At 35.3% G+C, this 21,620-nt stretch overlaps 1 protein-coding gene across 5 annotated transcripts in view; it reads right to left on the bottom strand.

Annotated features, from left to right (window-relative positions):
- Nucleotides 1-21,620, bottom strand: part of UBR2 (ubiquitin protein ligase E3 component n-recognin 2) — a 56,811-nt gene that overhangs the window by 10,426 nt on the left and 24,765 nt on the right. For 3 of the 5 annotated variants that reach the window (XM_051615909.1, XM_051615908.1, XM_051615912.1), the window contains exons 15-38: nucleotides 20,913-21,096; nucleotides 19,828-19,889; nucleotides 18,943-19,053; nucleotides 17,223-17,288; nucleotides 16,372-16,494; nucleotides 15,926-15,989; nucleotides 15,519-15,643; nucleotides 14,168-14,220; nucleotides 13,799-13,901; nucleotides 13,024-13,072; nucleotides 12,513-12,667; nucleotides 10,466-10,568; nucleotides 9,640-9,749; nucleotides 9,324-9,410; nucleotides 8,386-8,567; nucleotides 7,491-7,690; nucleotides 6,551-6,644; nucleotides 5,513-5,674; nucleotides 5,064-5,161; nucleotides 4,431-4,503; nucleotides 3,449-3,597; nucleotides 3,300-3,355; nucleotides 2,785-2,881; nucleotides 65-132 (exon numbers count right to left, since the gene is read on the bottom strand). In XM_051615909.1, the coding sequence (XP_051471869.1) occupies nucleotides 65-132; nucleotides 2,785-2,881; nucleotides 3,300-3,355; nucleotides 3,449-3,597; nucleotides 4,431-4,503; nucleotides 5,064-5,161; nucleotides 5,513-5,674; nucleotides 6,551-6,644; nucleotides 7,491-7,690; nucleotides 8,386-8,567; nucleotides 9,324-9,410; nucleotides 9,640-9,749; nucleotides 10,466-10,568; nucleotides 12,513-12,667; nucleotides 13,024-13,072; nucleotides 13,799-13,901; nucleotides 14,168-14,220; nucleotides 15,519-15,643; nucleotides 15,926-15,989; nucleotides 16,372-16,494; nucleotides 17,223-17,288; nucleotides 18,943-19,053; nucleotides 19,828-19,889; nucleotides 20,913-21,096 (2,574 nt within the window). The remainder of the gene's footprint in view (nucleotides 1-64; nucleotides 133-2,784; nucleotides 2,882-3,299; nucleotides 3,356-3,448; nucleotides 3,598-4,430; nucleotides 4,504-5,063; nucleotides 5,162-5,512; nucleotides 5,675-6,550; nucleotides 6,645-7,490; nucleotides 7,691-8,385; nucleotides 8,568-9,323; nucleotides 9,411-9,639; nucleotides 9,750-10,465; nucleotides 10,569-12,512; nucleotides 12,668-13,023; nucleotides 13,073-13,798; nucleotides 13,902-14,167; nucleotides 14,221-15,518; nucleotides 15,644-15,925; nucleotides 15,990-16,371; nucleotides 16,495-17,222; nucleotides 17,289-18,942; nucleotides 19,054-19,827; nucleotides 19,890-20,912; nucleotides 21,097-21,620) is intronic. The other 2 variants (XM_051615911.1, XM_051615910.1) reach the window with 1 other exon arrangement.

The raw sequence follows: 21,620 nt of genomic DNA, 5'->3' as shown, positions 1-21,620 counted from the left end.
GAAACTCTGACATAATGGCTATTGGATCAAAACATTATTCATGTATATATTATGGAATACTTACCAATAAATGGAACATGTCAATATCAAGTATGCAAGGAAGATTTCCATTTTTTTCATTAGGCACCAGTGCTGAGTATTTTAGAGAAAAAAATAAATTTATTGAGCATTTATCTATGAAAATATTTTAGTTTACATCAGTTACAAAATGAGAGCCATCTCCTTGGTTTATATGCTTAAAATATAAATGTACCTGTTCTGGCCAGAAAGGTGCAATTTCAAGAGTTGTTCAACATGAAAAGACACTTACCTATCTGACTATACTGTACTGAAATAAAACCCCAAAGTTACTATAACAAAGCAAGTGCTGCCATTCACTAACTCCCACAGGGACCTTCTTTCATTACTTAAGTTTCCAGCATGAGATGAATGAAGGTAGTATCTCAAGCTCTAACACAGAAATAAGCTCAAGCACTAGTGACTAAATGGAAACGCTAATTGTTGGACAGCTGTTCAAAGGAAAATTCTACAATTTGCTTAGCTTTACAAGCTTCCCTACATTTGTTTCACGCAAGTCATTTGTCTTACAGACTCAAAATTGCATTGCTAAAGAGTCTCTTGAATTAATTATTTTATCTCTAAGTAAGAAAGAAGAGGTATTGGTCTCTCCATCTCCTTAGTATTCACATTCACAGTAACCACAAAGAGCACTCCAGATGTCCACAGAATTCCCACAGTTTCTAAACACCAAGCAAAGGAGTAAACTTCATCTAAAAGCTAACATAACTAAAATGTCTTGAGAATGTTACAATGTATTTAAAACATCAAGGAACAGCTGCAAACTTCTTCTCTTCAAGCAGTAAAATGTGATTTACAATACAAGAGTTTAAGCTGCAGGTATGAGAATCATTTTACAAAGTATCTATTATAAGCATTAAGCTGCCAAGTTTAAAAACACTACTACAGTAAAAAACAGTCTTAGCATAATAATTAAAAAATATTTCAGTTGAAGATTGCTGCCATGCTGGTGAGAAAATCAACAGCTGGAGATCTGTGACATTTTGAAGTTATTTCCATCAGCAAACATGTAGTCACCACTCAGACTTCAAATGCTTTTACTTTTGTAAATGTATAGACACAGAACTCAACCTAAAAGTCTGAAAAATTCTTCCATCTAAAATGTGACCAGAGCAAGGGACTTCTAAAACCAAAGTTTTTTTTCAGTAAGTTATCTTTATCTATAACTAGTTCACAGAATACTGACACATCAAATGTTTTTCCTGTTCTTAGCCTTGAAAAATAAAGTAACAAACACTTTTCCTTCATAAAAATACAAGGATCCCTCATTGCTTCTGAAAGCTGGAGGGATGAAGAGCTTTGAAGAAACATTGGTTCAAGTTTTCAAGGAAACCCAAACCACGCAGAACACCATATACTTGAAAAGTTCCAAATATCTAGCAACATCTTGTCTTATTCACACAGAAAATGGCTCAATTATTATTGCTACAAACTGATGTAAATTACGTTCCCTCCCCATAAGGCTGCCAACTGTTTGCTGAAGTAGGTAGTATCAATTCTACTGGTCATTTTAGTATATTAATGTATTTTAAAAGTTTCCCTGCTCTACTGACTGCAAATATTAAAATTATCCTGTCTTATAACACCTTTTCAGAATAGTCCTCTCAAGGGTAATCAATGAATTAGGCTGAAATCCAGACTTTTCACCTGTATCTCCAAATGCTACAAGCTTGAAACATTGTGGTTGTTCTCATTAAAATTCTCAACTAACATGACATAATAAGTCTTGTCTTATCACAGATCCTACTTTTCAAAGACAGATAAAAGTTTGCAGATACATTACAGACTTTTGCTACTACTCTTACAGACTTTTGCTACTACTCTATTTCCTTTCAATTCTATATCAATCTTTATTTCCTCCTCTTTAAAGTTCCAGCGTTATCACTTTTGTTTTGTGACGGACACCATACTTCCTTCACCTTTGCTCTAGGTTCCTTTCTAAAAGCAGCAATATAAATGCTGGGAAAGGTCAACAGAACCCCTTCACAGCAAAATATCCATGCTTCTCTTGAAATGTATCTTGGAACTTCATACCGAAGTAAATGTCTTTTCTATTTTATGCTGAAATATGTATAAGCACAGATGTGAAAATACCAGCTTCTTGCTCTATTATTTAGAGAACAAGTCATACAAGGAGCAGCTGAGGGAACTGGGGATGTTTAGTCTGGAGGAAGCTGAGAGGAGACCTCATTGCCCTCTACAACTACCTGAAAGGAGGTTGTAGGGAGATGGGTGTTGGCCTGTTCTCCCACGTAAATAATGACAGGACCAAAGGAAAAGACCTGAAGTTCCAGCAGGGGAGGTTCAGATTGGGTATTAGGAAGAATTTCTATACTGAAAGGATGGTCAGGCACTGGAACAGCCTGCCCAGGGAGGTGGTGGAGTCACCATCCTTTGAGGTATTCACGAAACGTGTAAATGCGGCACTTCAGGGCATGCTCTAGTGGCTGAGGTTGTGAGGCCTTTTTGTGGGTGTTTTTTGGTAGAGTGTGCGTGGTTGTGTTTGTCTGGTCGGGGTTTTTCTTGTGCTGACTGTTGGACTCTGATCTCAGACGTCCTTTCCCCCCATGACAATTCTGTGATCTTGTGATTACTTAACACCACTTCATAAAACAATCTTCTTTCAACCAGGACTACCAAACATTCTGCAAACTTCTTTCTATATTTGCATTTTTGCAAAAAACAGAATAAAGGTGCTGAACTTACATGCTAAGAGAGTACAAAAGTGACCCTGTATAGCCGAAAGAGATGAAACTGTCCAGTGGGCTGCCGCAAATCTTGTTAATGATGTAAGGCAGTCATCCTTTAAATACAAAGAGAAAGAGACACTGACACAGTTAACCAAATTTCCCAATATGAAAAGATCTGACTTCAGGCATTCTTTTCAGAATAGCTGCAGTTTATGGAAGCAATTTGAGTGTCTTAAGTATATGACAAAGAAGTTAATGTTTATGCAAATAAACAAGTTCCTTTCAGTATTCTTATTTTGACCGTTACCATGAGAAATCCTGGCCTTACTAAACTATGTATTTATTAAAAAAAAAAAGTTTTCTAGATTTATTTTACATAGATTAAGAATCAGATACAGGCTGACTGGACAGTGGGATCCAACAAAGAAAACTACCACATAACTGTAATTTAAAATTTAGATACTCTGCATTAAAGAAGCATAATTCCCTTTTTTCCACTGATTCAGAGGGGAATTGCTACTTGATCCTTACCTGTCGACAAGGCAAATGACCAAATAATGGTTTATCTTCATCAGCTAAAATTCGTTCTGGAAAAAACAAAACCCAAAATATTTCAAAGCCATAAATTTAACTAAATTCTGAAATTCACATATGAAGGGGCAAAATTAATACATTAGTACCTATAGTTTGTATCGTGTAAGCACAGCTTCCCCAGCACATTATAGGTACACGTGGATCTTCTTCATTTGGATGAACCTTCAAGCCTACTTTGTATGTTGCTGTACCAAAAGTTGTCAACATCTCCTTTATGCTCTCAGAATAAGGATTCCTGAAGCAAAGAAGAAAATATTACTCTTTTTTTTTTTTTCCTCTCCACTGGCAGCATAGTACTTTTAATGATAAGCATTTACACCACAATCCAACACTTGGATTTTTACAATTTAAGTGAGAACTCCAGTATCTTTCTTTCGATCTGGTATTCTGTAACCTCCTTTCTGTGACAGATACAGTTCCAATTATTTCTTGATTATTTGATTGGAAACAACCTCATTTTTTAGCATTAAGCATATTCAGTCTTCAAAGACAACTTATAGTTAAGACTAAATTTAGAAGACTGTGTGAGACTTGTGACAAAACCTGTCATAAGCTGGGATAGGTGTCCTTCATTTTTGTATGCAGCTGGCAGATAAACATCTGTATCATGTAATCAATTTCAACTACTTTCTCATGAAGTGAAGAAAAGGTAGATTCAAATACAAACATCCTATAGTAGCCGAAATTACATACTAATATACTACACATTTCTTGATGCTTTACTCATTGTGCTGAACTATGATGTGTCCTTGATCGAGTTACATGTAATAGGGGAAAAAAGCTCCACCCTGGTGTTGAAATTTAGACAACAGCAGCATCATCTCTGCACATCCATGCAACACACCATCTCTGAAATTCTACTATTACTACTTATTTACTACTTGTGGGTTGCACTTCAATACCATGATAACAATAGGATAAACTTTTCTAGTTATGGCAAAATTCATGTTTTTGCCTCAATTAGTGAGACTTTATAGCACAGAAATCACATGTTATTATATACATAGTATTTTCATGTTATCATTTCATTATGATGTTTTAATGATTTACTAAGATGTAAATACATACTTCGGTTTGAAATCTGGTCTAAATCCTTCTGGTAGTTGCAGCTGATCCATCTTTTCTGAATTACTAGAGGTGCCTGTAAAACCAAGAAGAAATAAAACACCCATTATTCCCCTATATTTAAATTTTATATTATAAAAAGGTGCAAGAACACAATCAGAAACTGAAAATCCAAGCTACTTTTGCCACCAACTCTAAACTCCACTGTGGCAGAACCATAATACTTGGGTCTTTTTCAAGAACTGAGGCCATTTTGCCTGGAGAAAAGGAGGCTGAGGGGAGACCTTATTGCTCTCTACAGCTGCCTGAAAGGAGGTTGTAGCAAGGTGGGGGTTGTTCTCTTCTTCCAAGTAAGAAGTATTGGGTCACGGGAAAAGTTGTGCCAGGAAAGGTTTAGATTGGATATTAAGAAAAATTTCTTTACTGAAAGGGCAGTCAGGCTGCCCAGGGCAGTGGTTGAGTCACCATTCCTGGAGGTGTTTAAAAGATGCACAGTCCTGCTGCTTAGGTATATAATTTAGTGGTGGCCTTGGCAATGTTAGTTTAATGGTTGGACTGGATGATCTTGAAGCTCTTTTCTGATCTAAATTATTCTATGATTCTCACATACAAATACAAGCATTTCTTCAGACTTACTTGCACAGCCTTCATCTCGAAGTAAATACAGCGCTTTTATTTGCTGGGATATTGTTTTGATCCACTGAGCTAGGGTTGTCTGGCCTGAAATGTCTAACCTGTCCAAAAATATATATAACAGAATACATATGTTAGTTAAGAACAAACTATATAGAGAATTAGTATTTCATAGGCATTCCATGTGGTTTTGTTTCTCAACAGGCGATTTTGCTGTTACCCACATATTTCACTATCTTCAGTTCTCTTCCTACAGGTTGTAAACTTTGCTGTCCTTTCAAACACTAAATTCCATACTATACAGTAACCAAGGAAGGTCCATAAACCAAAAGAAGGAGGCAGGTAATGCATTTTAGATTACCAAAGCAAAAGGTAATAAACATTTTGAAGGCTTTTTTTGGGGTATAGATTATTTTAGGACTTTTTTACATTTATTTATAAAGCAAACAGACCTGTTAAACAAAACTCTTGGTGGAGGAAGCAAAGGAATAACGGTGTTGCTTAAACATTCACAAAGCGGGCAAAGGAATTCACCATTTTCTACATCGTAACTTGTGTGTACTCGCAGTCTTTGTTGTCTTCGTTGCTCTTTTGCTTGGACAGCATCAAAGTATCTTTAGAAAAGAGCAGAATATTAGAGGCAAAGTATTAAAACCACACCTGACTGTAACATTAGCTACACAAGAGGATGAATACCACATCTTCAGTGAGCAGTGATATGAAAGACCACAAATGAAAACTGGCCATGAATCCCTAAGACCTCCTAAAGGTCTTCACACACAAGACAGAATTTGAAACCAGGCACTTCAGGAGCAATGGAAAGGACCAAAGCAAGGGCCTAATTAATGCCAGAGGCTTAAATGGATTGCATTTGCCATGACATTGGCACCGCATAGCACTAAGCATATTTATCCTCCTTAAAAAATAAAGAACAAAAATAAGTGAAAAAGGTTTTTATAAAAAACCCCAAGAACAAAGGATAAATTTGAGTTCATTGTTGCAGATGAGTTTGAACTAGGTCACAGATATTTATAGCTCAAACTAAACTTGATGGAGGAACTGAGAGTGCAAGGGATGCACTGTCATTTAAAACTTCAGTAGAGAGCACAAGAAGCAGCAGGAATATGTCTATTACTGAACTGCAAAAAATGAAAAAATAAGATTTCTTGTTGATATATTTGCATCACTGGGAATTATGCATAAAACACTATCAAAGGAAAGGAAAGCTGACCTGTGAGGCTTTGAATTCTTCTCTACCAAGATGGCAGATAGTAAATTAACATATTTACAGTATTTATTTGAATGAATTCTACTTTTTTTGTTTGGTTGGTTTTGTTGTTTTTCTTAACAGAAAGCTGCTTTCATTGTTTCATGACATTTGTTTTTAAGTTTACTACATTGTATTAATTTTGCCCTTAAAATCAATGCCATTAGGCAAACTGATGGCATGATATGCTATTTGGCCTAAAAAATTAAGTAGAGCATTTTACCTTTGCCAACAGTGAGCGTGCATAATATGTCCACAGCTGCCTGTGTGTGTTCCGCATGACAGATCTGGGTGCATGAATAATGGGTCATACTTTTCTGTATTTAAAACAAAACAAAACAACTTTGAAATAAAAACATTTATCAAAATACTTACCTGCTGATAAAATATTACTGCATTTGGATCATTATTAAACTTTAGCACAAAAGCATAAGTAATTTGATAAAGCATAAAATATTGCTAACCACAATGATATAAACTGTTCAGTTCATTTACGAGTACTGTGTCATTTTGTTTTGAATGTATACAGTATACTTAAACATCAAACCAAGCTTTTGGAGGCACTGAGGTCTGGTAAAATTTCCCACTATCTACCTGCAGTTCTGGTGGTTTACTATCATTAAACAATGAGCCTAAGAAAATGAACCTTCAGAGTGAGAGTGCAAAATGATTTGGTGCAGAAGTTTTTTGTGTTACATAATAGAATCCAAAAGATCCTTATAACGGTGCCATTGATCAAAAAGCTATCTGTTCCATAAAGTTACCTAAACCCAAGCATTTGCCATTAACATCACTAAGAGGCCTTTCAGATTATACAACTGAGAGGAAGGAAATGCACATCTTGTGCCTCCTCTCTCTCTAATGTTACATAGTTTAAGAATAAACGCTTCTGATTTTGAAGACTTTTTTTAATAGTTTAAAATAATTTGTCATAAATGGCTGTCAGGACCTTCAGATAATGCACTTCAGTGATTTTACATTATTAGTTAGAAAACATACTTCTACCTCACTAAAAAAAATGGGAGTTTTGCCACCAATTACAATTAATTAAATCCCAATTACACAGTTAACATAAGAAGGTGATGCTACTGTCACAAGCTGTTTGTGATGGTTACAGTGACTCTAATTAATATTAGAAACAATTATGAATACGTAATACTTACCAGGGTCTGGAATAGTTTTGTTTCTATTTTTAGACAACACAGTTGATCGCTGAATAAATGCTGCCAAGACCATAGCCCTGCTGTCCACTTTAACTTCTTGCTCCTCCTGACACAATATACACATAACAACCTGTCTGTGTTCAGCTACCCTAGTTTGCTCTGGTCCCAAGGCTGTGAGCTTTGCATCTGAAATTACAGGACTAGAATATTCAAAGAATACTAGTCAGCAAATTATTTGAAAAGCATAACAATCAGATCATTCTTTAAATGCAGTTACTGAGTTTTCTAGCTTTATAATAAATGCAGTCGGACAAAAGTAATTTTGGCATTTATACAATACCTACATTCCCAGAAATAGTTATGCAAGACATTTTTTCCAGAAAAAAATTCATACCCTCTCAGTAGTATTACCCACTCCAGTTTAACATTGAAACTATATCTGTGACTCTCCATCATCACCATCCCTTAAGCACCTGACACAAATTCTGAAAACACTCTTCCCTTCCCCACAAAATCATTAGCATGCTTCAATTTGTATTTCCAGCTACAAGCAGATTTTCTTCCAGATCTTCAACAGACATAATAAACTATTTCTAATTTACAATGTTTAATACCATAATCTCACTATTATTATCAATTTACTGGATGATTTGATGCAAAAAAAAAAATATTGCTTGTTTATGCTAAGCACTATGAAGATGAGATAAAGGAGGAACAAATATTTATGCCCACCATCTTGACAGTAACGGGGAAGAAAACGTTACTTTTCCTGCTGCTTTTTTAGTCTCAAAAACTTTAAAGTAGTTTTTAATCAAGAATAAATAAGGGGCGTTCTTAAGCAGTAACAAGAGGACAACCTGATGTATAAGGAAAAAAGAGTATGAGATTCCTTTACCTATTTTCATGTATTCCAGAGCTTGAAGTATCTAGCTCTTCCAAAGTCTGCTGAAAGAGCTCTTTGTTTTCATTAATGAAGTGCCGCTGCATCTCAGACATCTGGGCCATGATCTTTTCCCTGCGCAGTCTGGCAATCTCGGCTTTTCGCTTCCTCTCAGCTTTGTCTTTATCACGTGAGCTCTGAAATTACCTTGTTCAGTCAGTCATTTCTAATACCTTGTTGCAACCATTTATTTTAGCAACTGCAATCCATAACTTGTTCTAACATCCAAACAATGAAAATCTCATAAAAAGGCAAAAGAAAAGTCTATCAAAAAAAGTTATTTGGTGCCCTGTTTTCTTTAGCTCATGCTCTACCTCATACAAGGTAGAACTGCAGATCCAGAAGGGTACTTCTCCCTCTCAACCTTTAACTGTATTTTGCATTCCTCTTCCCTTTGAGCACTCACAAGATAAACAGCAACAGAACTCTAGTACTGCTCTTCTTCCAGACTAGCTGTATCCCTAAATGCACTAAAATGCTCCAACATCTTTGTGTAGTATCTAAATGTCATGTCAAGCTAAATGAATCGGCACAGCTTATCTGTAATGATGTGCATGGTGAAAATACATAGATACCATTTCTTTGAACAACTTCCCAAAGAGTCTGAAATTATGGAAAGAGCAAAGTTATCAAATGCTGTGATCAGTACTACAAACAGTTCTAAGCAGTGAACTTGCACAAGATTTGGAGACTACAGTATATGAACTGAAGAAGAATAGTCCAGGGACTCTCCCAATAGGTCTTTCAAACTAATGGGCTCGACCTATAAGCTGAGACGGAATTTCAGAAACCACGGATGTTTCCCAACATTGATTTAGAGCTGCAATTAGAATTACAGTCCTCTGCTAATCACAACCCAGACCTGTTGGTAACAGCTATCTGTTACAGCTTACTTTTACCTCCTCCATAATACTTCCTTCTGTCTCAGCAACAGGACTTGTAGAAGAGTTTTCTCTTAGTTTCTTAATAGTATTAAAAGTCTGTAAGAAAAAAACAACAACAACACACTAAATTTATTTGTGACATATGAATGTAGCTGCATATACAATAATGCTGGCCACATAACACGCAGTGTTGGGATTCCAGAACAGGGCAAAAAGTAGGTACACCAAATCAACACGGGAAATAAGATCATCATCACAGTATAATTAAGGAAGTTTCAAAAATCTTCTTCCAGTGATTTTCATCAGTTATATAAAACAGATTTACCTTCAATATCCATCTGATCATGTCCTTGTGCACTTCCAGATGAGGTGCATTTTGCAGCGTTTCTAGCATAGCTAGTATACTAGGGGAATTATTTGGTGCCTCTCCTGGTCCTGAGAAAAAATTATGATGATCATTGATTATACTAATACAAAAACAAAAAAAACCCAACAATACCCTCTTTTTTTATATTCAGCAGCTGAAGAATTCCTTCAACAAATAGGTACAATATTTAAATTCCACCCCTCATGTCGTCCTAAACATTTTCATTACTACCCACTAAGTCCTGAAAAGTTAAGAGGAAATATTCTTAGAATCTTGCTCACTGGCTTTATTTTCTGACGAGTCAAATACACTGTATGTGCTTCTTGGCTATTTCCACCTGGGGAGCCTGACACATAGAACTTCCAATATTTTGTTTCCCAACCAATTATAAATGGGGGTCTTAGCAACTCTGGAGGCACTAGTCAGAAGATGCAAAGGAGAATCAAGATTAAAAAAAAATCACTCAGGAACACCCCAGTTTTTGCAATTGTAGCATCTCATCATACACTGCTATCTTTGTTGAGATGCTACTTAAAGATATTAAGAATCCAATTTACTGGCAATGATTCTACTTCTGGATTTCTCCTCTAGAAAAGACCTTTAGAATTGCTACTATCTAGAATCTACACCTATGTAAAGCAAATACGTACAGTCAACTTGGTAAAATTTTGATAGATGAACAAACACACTCTTCTGCTAAACAGTGTTTCAGAAGAATAAAATATTATATGCAAGCTTTTTCAGTTATTTAAGATATGCTACACATTTTAAAAGAAAGGCATACTTGATATTTTCTGAGTGAAGGAAAATGTTACAACATTCTCCTCACTGAGATTCTCCAGATGTTGTTTTTCTTCTTGTAGTGCCATTCCAAGTAGATGTAAAACCTAGGTAAAAATGATCAATTTTAGTTGTTTTCTTAAATACTTAATATGATCTCTTTATGTAGTTGTCACGGTTTGACTCAGGATCAGCAATTAAACCAGCAACAACAAGGACAGTATTTTGGGTTATTAATTAAGAGAGAAGGAATTAGTATAATAAAATGACAGTAAGAATATATTTGAAGTTATCTCTAAATATGTAATTCCAAAGCTACATTACACGGGAGTAACAGTGTTTACAAATTCTTGAAACTTTGACAAAAAAAAACCACTTTATACTACTTGTATCCTTCTGTTTGCTGTCCTGCCTAGTCAGTGAGAAGCCAGTGCTTCTTAGCTTTCTCCCTAGCAATTGCATGTTATCGCAAGTGTCTGGAAAGAAGCATGACACACTTAAAATCCTTTATACACACAAAATTTAACTGACAAAGTTAGAATCATTAAACTAAATTTATTTTAACACTCCAGAAACACATTTTAAGATAATGTTAACTTTTAGGTCAGTAAAAAGCTGTAATCTCCTTGAACTGAAAAATTGAAATTACCCAATTGTGCACTAAAATAGTCTGAATGGAAATTTAGAGATGAAATACTTAAATCTTGGTGGTGAACTCTTGCCATGCTGAATCAATCACACCACACAAACTGGCAGGATGCTCTTAACAAAAAGCATAACAGATTGCTTGGAATCAACACTGAAACCCGTGTAGGGAAAGATAATCACCGGAAAATCTCTAGCAGAACTGGAATGCAACAGTCTAATGTACCTAAAGTATCTACAGAAAAGTGGTAAAACCTGATTTGTTGAGTCTTGAAGTTTTTTTATATTTCTTTTAATAAGTAAGTCAATTTTTCTTTGGTCTATCATATCTGTCTAATAAGGTCTCATCAGATATGGGTCATCTTTTCCAGATGTCTCATATCAACTTTGTATGGTGCTTACATGATGAGAGTGGTTGACTTTGAAAAAGATGCAGTTCAACTGCATGGCACCAGTAACTAAAAGCACTGTTTCTGAGGCAAGTGATAGGTTCCTCATGAATCACACATTTTGAAGAACAACACAGAGGTACACAAACTGGTGAGCATGTTTTAGTTCAGTTTCAAAAAAATAAAAATAAAAATGAGATCTTATTCTGTTGAAATAGTTATTCCAAAGCCTACCTTCTTCACATTACCTAAATGGAACAACATTTGTTGTGATTTACTTTTTTATTATTTTTGTCAGACTGCACTTATCATAAATGACACTCAGTAAAACTGAATGTCAAAAAATTAATACTCAAATTTCAGAGTCAGAGTTTTATTTCAAAAGGTGATTTAAAAAGTCATCAGTGTTTTTGAAAATTTTGGGTTTGGACACTAAACCAACAACCCTGATCAATAACCATTTGATGGCAGTTCACCACTTATGTCCATGCAACCCAAAAAGTGACCATTATGGACAAGAAAATCTACACCAACCCTTCAGGTTTCTGAAGATCATTATAAATAGTGAGGAACAAACAGGTGAGTTGAGTTTCCCAAAACTGATACATTTTCAGGTTAGAAAATTATTTTCTGTACTTTGATTTTCTGAAGTGATTTAGCCTAAGCTGAATTTAAGCACAGGAACATCATGAAAAAGTCAATGTACTTTACCTAATATGGAACAAATCAGATAAACTTACTCTCTACCACAATAAAAACTATTTCAACCAATTAAAGTAGAATCCTTCCTTCTATTGTACAATTTACATCTGTCTTTCGTTCCCTTTTAAAAATAAATTGTATTGGAGATGGAAGGGTCTCCCTAGCCTTGCATATCAGCCAGCACCATATATTTCTCGAGTATTCTGAATATGTTAGATACCAAGGCAAAAACTCAAACCTATAAACCCATGTTAAAATGCTAAAATACATATTCTTTCCTTTAGCATAAGCATAATTTTAAATAAGGAGACATACCCTTTGCAGCATGGCCTCTGACCAGGCATAGCCATTGTGTTCTACTGCCCACTGCAGTATAGTTCCCATAATGCACAGCATGACATCAGACTGCAGAATATTAATCAAACTTGCAAAAAGTGGGCAGAAAGGAGGAAGAGCTGGTGGTGGAAGTGCTGAAAGGGAAATTTGTGCATTTGACGTTTCAGCATCTCTAAAATTTGCAACACCCATATAAAATGCCTGACTTTCAAACAGCTTAACAGCTTAACCCAAGTCAGTACACAGTTCCTTAATAAACAGCATTACAGATAGCAGGCTGTAGCATTCAAAATAGCTTGCATGCAACAGAAAAGCCAAAGGAATAATCCATTCAGAAGGTTGGTTCCATGACAGACCAGATTCCTGTCTGACATAGGGAAAATTCACCGATTTCTGGCCAGCCCAAGAAGAGGAATTGAGTCTAAGTGTCAAGGCAGTACAGTTTGAAAGATGCTTCACTCTTCTCCCACCTTCTCTCAAAGAGAAATACCTGTATCTTCTCTGTTCTGTCTTTTCAGCTTTCTTTGTGCTTCCTCTGCCTGAAACAGAAGATGATGCAAATATTACTCAAAACCTGTACAAATATAAAACAAATAATCCATTCATATTTTACTATACTGTTACTGTTTTTCTCCCTTTTTCCCAACCTTAAAAAAAACAGAAGCTTCCATGACTTTACAGTTTGTCTTACATTTTACTTGTAAAAATGGCCTGCAACTTCAAAATTAATCTTTCATTTTGAGCCAGTTTATACGGTTTTATGTGAGAAAAGTAGCCTAACAAGTCTGAGCTAAAATGGTAATTTCCATAAAGGTTTGTGAAAAAGGTTTGTGAATAGGTTGCCCAAGGAAGCTGTGGTTGTCCCATCCCTGGAAGTGTTCAAGGGCAGCTCAGATGGGGCTCTGAGCAACCTGATCTAGTGGGAAGTGTCCTGCCCATGGCAGAGGCAGTTGGAACTAGATGATCTTTAAGGTCCTTTCCAATCCAAACCATTCCGTGATTCTATGAAAATAAGACCTAAGAGAATCCACATGCAATCTCCTGAAGTCCCACTGATTTCAGCAGCTCTGTAGAGAGCACATGATTTGGTGGCACAGAAATCACTGCAAAACCTTTGACAAAATTTTGTCAACGTTCTCCAATAATTTAACTTTTCTAAGTTAACTTTTAACCAGCTGGTAGTACTTCTTCACAGAATAAAACTTTGGAAAAAAGCAAACAGAAAAAAGACAAAATAAAAACCAGAAAGTTAAATTACTAGGTACCTTTGATTGCTCTGCCCTTGAAAAGTGATAGAAATACAGATTGAAGCTCTTGGCACATTCTGGTTTTAGTTCATAGAGCCCTCTGCCTGTTAATCCAGGCTTCCTACACAGACAAAAAAAAGATTTAGAAAACTTACACTCATTGATTATTAACTTCCGAATATAGAAGATTTTCAACTTTGAACAGCTAAAAACGTTGCTCAATAGGCATTCTAAAAATCAATTAATTCACAGCACTAAGAACGATGCACATGAGTAAAACCATGGGGAAAGCACCATGACCCATGCCCCTTGTGTCTGTTGCCTGATTTTCACTAATTCAGATATTCTATTTTTAAAGCTGAAATACTAGAATAAAGGGCAACATACTTGAAACAGGCCACTTCTTCGATCACACTTTCCATTCCAGTCTCTCTGTTCTCCTACATTGAGTGAAAAGGCAGGACAGTGTGTTACTGCAGTTTCTGGATTAAACCCATTTTATTATCATACAATACTAGATAAGTATGTAAAACAAAGGTAGTACAAATTAATTTTACTGACACTCGGTAGGACACTAAAGCACATAACATGAAAATACATTCAGGAACACCATCTCTGCAAAAAGTATTTTTAAAAAATCATGCTGTTTTACGTACATAACTTTTACTGTTTTTCCCTGGCATAATAAACTTGGATGTAACAGTAACAAAAGAAAACTCTAAATTAGCTTACTCAGGCTATCTTAGGAATATATTGTCAATATTTCTGTTTTCTAAGCCTTTAAAATTAAATAATACAGGACAGATAAAAAAACAAGTCACTGAAAAATAGTAAAACAACCTCCAAAGGCAGCAAGATAAATCAACTCAAATACGTAACCCTACTCGATACACAAATTACCTTTTACCATTCCCCTCCTCTTCATGCAACACATTCACAGCAGCTAACAGGCCAAGGAAAAGATATTTAAGACTGACAATACAATTTAGAACTCTAGCTTAAATTCTAGTTTGCTCTTTCATCCAACCCTAATATGTTTTTTAAAAATCATAACGATATTCTGAAATTTTACTTCTTTAATTGGTCAAGTTTAAAATACCCAAAACAAAGAAGAATCTTTCAGAATTTATCCTTAAAAGTACTACCAATATAGTAGAATATTAACTTCTGAATTCCAACTGCCTTCAAAAATCACGTGTAAAGATTACCTTAGAAATATTAATTAAAAAAACATTAAGCTTTGCTATTCTACAAAACCACTCATACAAGAAATCAGGTAAGTGCTTCTGTCCATGCAAACAAAGCATTTACCTTATGCAAGTTGTCATATTGTGTTTGATTCCCCATCTTTTCAATTATTGTTAGGCTTTGAAATGTAACAGCTTACATTTCTATACAGCTCCAACAACCCACATTCGTAACATCTATTGTGAGTTTACAGACAGCCTGCAGAGGTTCCTGCCTGGATTGTCTGACAAGAAACAGTATTAAAAAAACAAGAGATGCTGAAGAAACTCTCGGGCTCCTGCCTCTTTCATATGTTGTTTCTTCTTCCAATAGCTCCTTTCTACCTTCTCCATGACAAGTATTAATCCGTATTCATGCCAGCCTTACTCTTAGCATAATCATGCTGCTCTCATTCCACATTCAGTGGCATAAACTCCAGTAAGAAAAATTTTCAGCAATCAGCCTTACAATGTTCAAGTTGCTTTTTGTTTTTTTCTCCCAAGTTACTTACATCTTCAGGCAATGCCTTTACCAATTCACTGTGAGCCATTGGCCTGATGCTCAGCTGATGGATGATCTCACGTTTGATTTCATCTGTTGCATTTACCTGCCCTATTCCAGGACTGAATCTTTCACCTTAAAAAAAAAAGTAACCTTTTTTTAGGATTTTAAACATTTCTTTCTCCTCTTTTGAAACTTAAAGCAGAAGACTGGAAAATAAGTGTCTTCTGTGAAATTTTGTGTTCACCCACCAGTGTTCAAAAATTAATTACAGTAATCTAAGGCTTTTCTCCTAGGACAGAAGTCAGAACTACAAGAAGTTGAAAACAGAAGTGAAGTTAAGAAGATAATGAAGAATGCTCACACCAGACCCTTAAAGAGACAAATTTTTTTTAATTACATGTATTCTGAACTTACCAACAATCATTATAATGAGGTATAGCATCTCTTCTATAAGAGTGTTATTTTGTTGCACCACATCCTGAAAAAAATAAAGGCATTTATTTATATTTTTTAATTCAGGGTAAAAGAATTACTCCATACGCTGAAAACATTTTTTGCTGCTTCAAAACATTGCCTGTTTTCCCCCTTAGCACTCCCAAAATAATTGCTGAAATGCAATCACAACTGCCTTAAAACTTCTTATACAGTGCAAAAATTATGCATCTGTTTGACATTTACCAGTTTGATAGGTAAAAATCTTTATGCATCTTTCAAGCTGATCAAAATAAATTCAAACAGGATAGATTTTACTTTTTTTATCAGCAAATTGCACAGTCTCTGTACAACAGCATCTGATACACTTTGAAAAACCAAAAATGCAAAAATATAGATTTTTCTATTGCAGTAGTACAAAAAAATACCTTGTTTGTATTTTCTGTGCTAAATCTTTTGCCGTAGTCTGGAGTACTAAAGATCTGATAAAGTTCAAAGCGACTCAGCATTATCATCAAGAAGTGATTTGGATCCATCATAGACACACCTGTCTATTAAAGAAAAAAATTATTATAAACAGAAAATCGATGGGATGTTACTATAGCACATTTGTATACTTATATACAATGTTCACAGTATATTCTTATTAAATTTATGCCTCTCTCTATTCTGGGCATGAAGATTTAATTACTTAAAACTGTATTCTCTTAGGACTCAAATAACACAAGTGACAGCATGTTTGACAAGCAGGATCCTATGCTTTATCAGTAATTTCTGATGCCTTCTCAAGTGTAAAATATTGAGGGTTATTCCTTCTATCTCAAATACTCTAAATAAAACCCAATGGAAAACTTCTGGTTGGTTGGCTGTCTCTCTACAATCCTGTTCCTGCTGGCTCAACTTTTTAAAGGCACAGTATCACTTGCCATACAGACCAAAGATTTTAAAAACAAATTTCAATCCTCAAAGCAAAGGCTGAAGACCTCCACAAGGCTTCCAAACCTTCCCACAAAGAAGAGTATTAATGTTTCAATGTAGCCACATTTACTTTGATTTTTTAAAACTACTGGCCAAAGTTTTTTTCTGATTATTAAACAACACAAAATCAGTATTTCCTTTACAAATTATCTCATAAAGACACAAATACAAAAAACATTGAAGTCCTTCCATAAAAACTGACTTTTTTCCTTGTCATTAAAAGGTTCTGATGGAGCTAAAAACACTTGCACACATACACTTAAAATGCTTGATAAAAGCATAAATTGGTACTTGAGGTTACCTGAAGCATTACTATGTCCTTGTCAAACATCTCCCTCCTGCACTTCACATTATGATAATAATAAATCTGAAACAAACAAACAACAATAATTAACTATCATCACATTTCATCTAGACTTATTTTTAATCTGGAAAAATCAACTGTTATACAGCATTAGTAAACAAAAAACTTGTTATTTGAAAAAATTACGTAAGTATATTTGCATGCAAAAAGTATTTTTATATAACACAAAACAAGCATAGTTGATGGCTGGTTTGTTTTGATCTCATGTCTAGATTGCATACACTTAGACAGAAAACTCTTGTGGACCTCTTCTGGCTGTGTTTTAATATATCTACTTGCTTAGCAATTAACTTTGAAATTCATGGAAGAGAAAGCCCAACTGCGAGATGGAGAAAAGTTCATTCTTTGCTCCATAAATAACTCTAATTATTTGAGATAAATCTTTCAGGAATTGAATTGCCAGTTTCAGCAAAATGTTAATACTGTAATAGAACCATACTTAACTCAAACCACCCTGGGAGTAAACTCAACAGTACTGCACCAAGCAGCAGTAACATGGCAATTGCTCCATATCATTGAAATGTGGGCAAGGTTGATTCTATCACAATTACGGAAAAATAAGGAGGGCTGTCAAGTTTCCACCAAGGAAACTTTCCTCTACGGACAAGCAATTTCTTACCAGAATTATATGTAAGAGAACTAGGCATGCCTTCCCTCTCGTCTCCACACCAATAAGCCACACACCAATGCCCACTCCTATCTTCTGGGAAAATATCCAAAAGGAGCTGGCTAAACATGAGCTCTCCATAGTCAACCAAAACTGAAAGGACTTCCAGACTGTGGCAGCCATATTACCTAAACCAAATAAGGCTCTTCAAAATGCTGACAACCAGGGAAAATTAACAAGGATACTTACTTGACCATCAAAAGCTATGTCAAATTTCAGATTTTATATGTGTCTATAGCAATATGGGCACTACTATAATTGTATGTAACTAGAGATCCTTTTGCTTTAATAATGACAATAGAAGACATCACCTTATAAAGACACTTTAGGTTAAGAGGCAAGAAGTATCAGAACAGAATAAGCTTGAGCAGCTTAATTCAGCCTCTTAGTGCACAGGCATTGCATTTACCTAGTAAAGATGGAGTCTGTGGAAGGGAAAAGTTTATTGCAAATAAATCAACATCTCTCAGAACTAAATCCTATTTCTGTTGTAATCCATGTCTTACTGAGAAAATCACTTTAAACAAACACCCCAAGTGTGTTGCACCAACGCTACAATACACATTTTATAGTTTTTATGCCTGAAACATCTAAGACCTAACTTGTACAAAGGTGATTAATGCATTACTAAAGTTGCACAGGTCTAATTCTGCACTTCACACTGCTGCTGGACAGCATACAGCAAAAAGACTAAGAGTCATACACTGCATTGTATGAAAATTTCTTTATGAACAGAGCACTAAGTTCACTGAGCAGCACAGCAGTCCTGAAATAAAAAAGCATCTTCTGACTAAGAAATCAAAGACCAGTTTAAAAGCACAGATATTCCAATTATGCGAGTGCTCATGTAAATACCTACCTCACACTGCATCCCCTAAGATTTACATAAGCAAAATTTGAAACCAATACAGAAAGGGAAGGTTTTCAGAGCTGAAACTACCTTGGGGGAGTTATCAGAAGACAGTGATTCTACAGCTACTATGTACTTACCTGGTTAACAAGAGAGAACCCATTTCTTCTCCACATCCCTGCATGTACTTGGGCACAGAGAACTAGGCATCGTAGCGGATGTTCTATTAACATAGGTGGACTAAGTTCACTCTGCATTATGGAAATTAAATACTTTGTTATGTACAAATAAAATAAAATAGGAGTGAAATGAAGAAGGATGATATTTGTGATCATTAATATGTTTTGGCAATACAAAAGAGATGCAAATGCAGCACAGCTATTACGAAGACACGATAAGCCTATTCACAATCTACCCAACTGCTGTTAACCAAACTTACATTGTCTTTACTCCACAAAGGCTTTAAGACAGAAGGTTTTGTATTTTAAAACATCAACCCTATTCATTTAACACTGTCCTTTGCTTCCTTTTGTTCAATTAAGCACTACTTCTTTCAAAAGACACTGATATTCCTTCTCCCAGTTATGTTTTCTCCTGTTCTCATTTATCTTGTTCTTTTTAACTTCCCCCTAATAAAAAACATTAGGAAGAACACACAGGAAGCAAGGAACAGCTGGGGAAGAAAATCAGAACCTAGGCCAAGGAGAAGGAATAAGGCCCCGCCAGGAGTTCCTAAAACCAGTTTCCACTACAAAAATAAGGTAATGCATGAAGAACAAAAATACAAACCTTAAACCTGAGTCTTCAGTTATTTAAGAGAGCAATGCTAATTGCTTATGCTCCAGGCGTTAATATCTAGCTATTCATCTTCTAAGAGGTCATTTAATCTACTAAAGACATTATCTCTGAACAGAATTCATAGCAAAAAGGTCCTTTGTTTTATTTAATAAAATCCTACCTTTCATGACAAATTTCACATTCAGCATTGGTTATATTTAATGAATATGCTACATTTAATTACATACCAGTGGTAGCAGCTCTGGAAACTTATATGCCACTTCAGTTTTACTCAGCAAAACATGCAAGCCTACATAAATACATGAAACAAATACATAAATACTATTATATACAATATTTTATATTTTATATAACTCAAATAGGACAAAAAAGGTCATCTCATTTAATATCAGACTATTTTCTGGACACATCTACAAGTAAATCTGCAGATTCAGCACACTGGAGTTACACAGCTATTTCCTGAAGAGATATATTACAAAGCACACATTTTGGGAGAATTTAGTTTTCCCAACTTGCAGTACAAATGTGATTTTTGCCTTTTTTTTGACTCTGTTATGTCCCCTCAGTGACAGTCAAGAATCTTTGGTCTATCAGGACAAGTTAACAACAGATATCCTATCCTTTCAGTCCTCAGAGGTACATCAAATACCTCAGGAACTATAATGAGGCTCCTACAAAATATATACGGGTTTTCTGAATTGCTTTGTTTTAAAGCTACAAGGGTTGTGCTTAAAGATTCAAATGTTCAAAGTTATCTGACACTGAGCTGCACGGTATTTTACCTAAAGATGACCTTTTTCATTTCATTACTTGTGAATTTATTTTTATCATATGATTTCCTGATTCTGTAAAATAAAATCCTTCCACCTTTTTCAACACGACTGTTGAACAAGATAGACACAATATAAAGACACAACTTAATTTTCTGGTGACACATCCGTTCAATACATCTGTTCTCTAACAAAATGTTCATTAGTCTATTCAATCTGACATCTAAACATATTTCAAAACAGTCACAGTCAGTATTTTGTTGCATTTCTTTTGCATCATTTAAGTGGCAGTTATCTGCCTACAACACACCCCACAGACAAATCCAGAGACAAAACAACCTCACCCAGGCCTGAAACAATAACATCTTCTCCAATGCTTGGCAACATTCTTCCTAGAGGCTGTCAAACAGCTAGAAAATGGCAAAATGCATCCTACTCAAGACTTTAAACCAACTGTGTGGGGTTCCTTATGTACACACTAATAAAAATCACATTTACACACAATTTTTCATTGCCTGAAATATTTTTAAATTAGTACATACCTGCAAGTAAACGAGAAACTGGGAGATGAATGCTAACTTTCTCCTGAGAAACACAGTATCTGATGGTCTCAACTGAATGTCCACACATACTGAGAACAATTGGCTGTTCTCCATCAGTAAAACCACTATGACACTGCATCAGCACAGTCAGGCATTTCTTGTAAGCTTCAATTAACACTTTTTCCTAAAAGAAAGATTGCAGTTCTCAAAGGCTGAAAAAAATCAGCTCTACAAAATAATACAGCCAACATTTAAAATCAGATAGGTTTGGGACTTTTACCTTTATTAAGTGCCCTGCAAAATTAAAATAACAAATCCAGTAAAAAGAGCTGAACTAAGGGGGACAGTGATTGAGAAACTCATATGGACATGTCTGTTGATAAAAACATGCAGTAGTTTTTTTGTTTGGGGGTTTTGGGTTTTTTTGTAACTTACATTATGAGAACTTTTTGAGCAAAGATCATGCTTGGCTAGTAAAGCCTGCATATCAGCTAACAGTGACAGATGAAACCCAGCCTGAATGTTCTAATATTCTATGATCCCTTACTCCACAGCTGTATCCTATCATGCTGAAAGTCTGTACTCCCAGACTTGAAATACTCATATAGTAGAAACCTGACTTATAGGCAAGAAGCATTTGGTAGATTCAGGGCCTTCTCCTTCTTCTCTGAGAACTATAACCTGATAGTGTTGTGATGATCACAACTT

Source organism: Apus apus, chromosome 3 (assembly GCF_020740795.1).
Source record: "Apus apus isolate bApuApu2 chromosome 3, bApuApu2.pri.cur, whole genome shotgun sequence".
Taxonomy (NCBI): Eukaryota; Metazoa; Chordata; class Aves; order Apodiformes; family Apodidae; genus Apus; species Apus apus.
The sequence above is the reverse complement of the archived record's forward strand: the minus strand, read 5'-3'. Positions and strand labels throughout refer to the sequence as shown.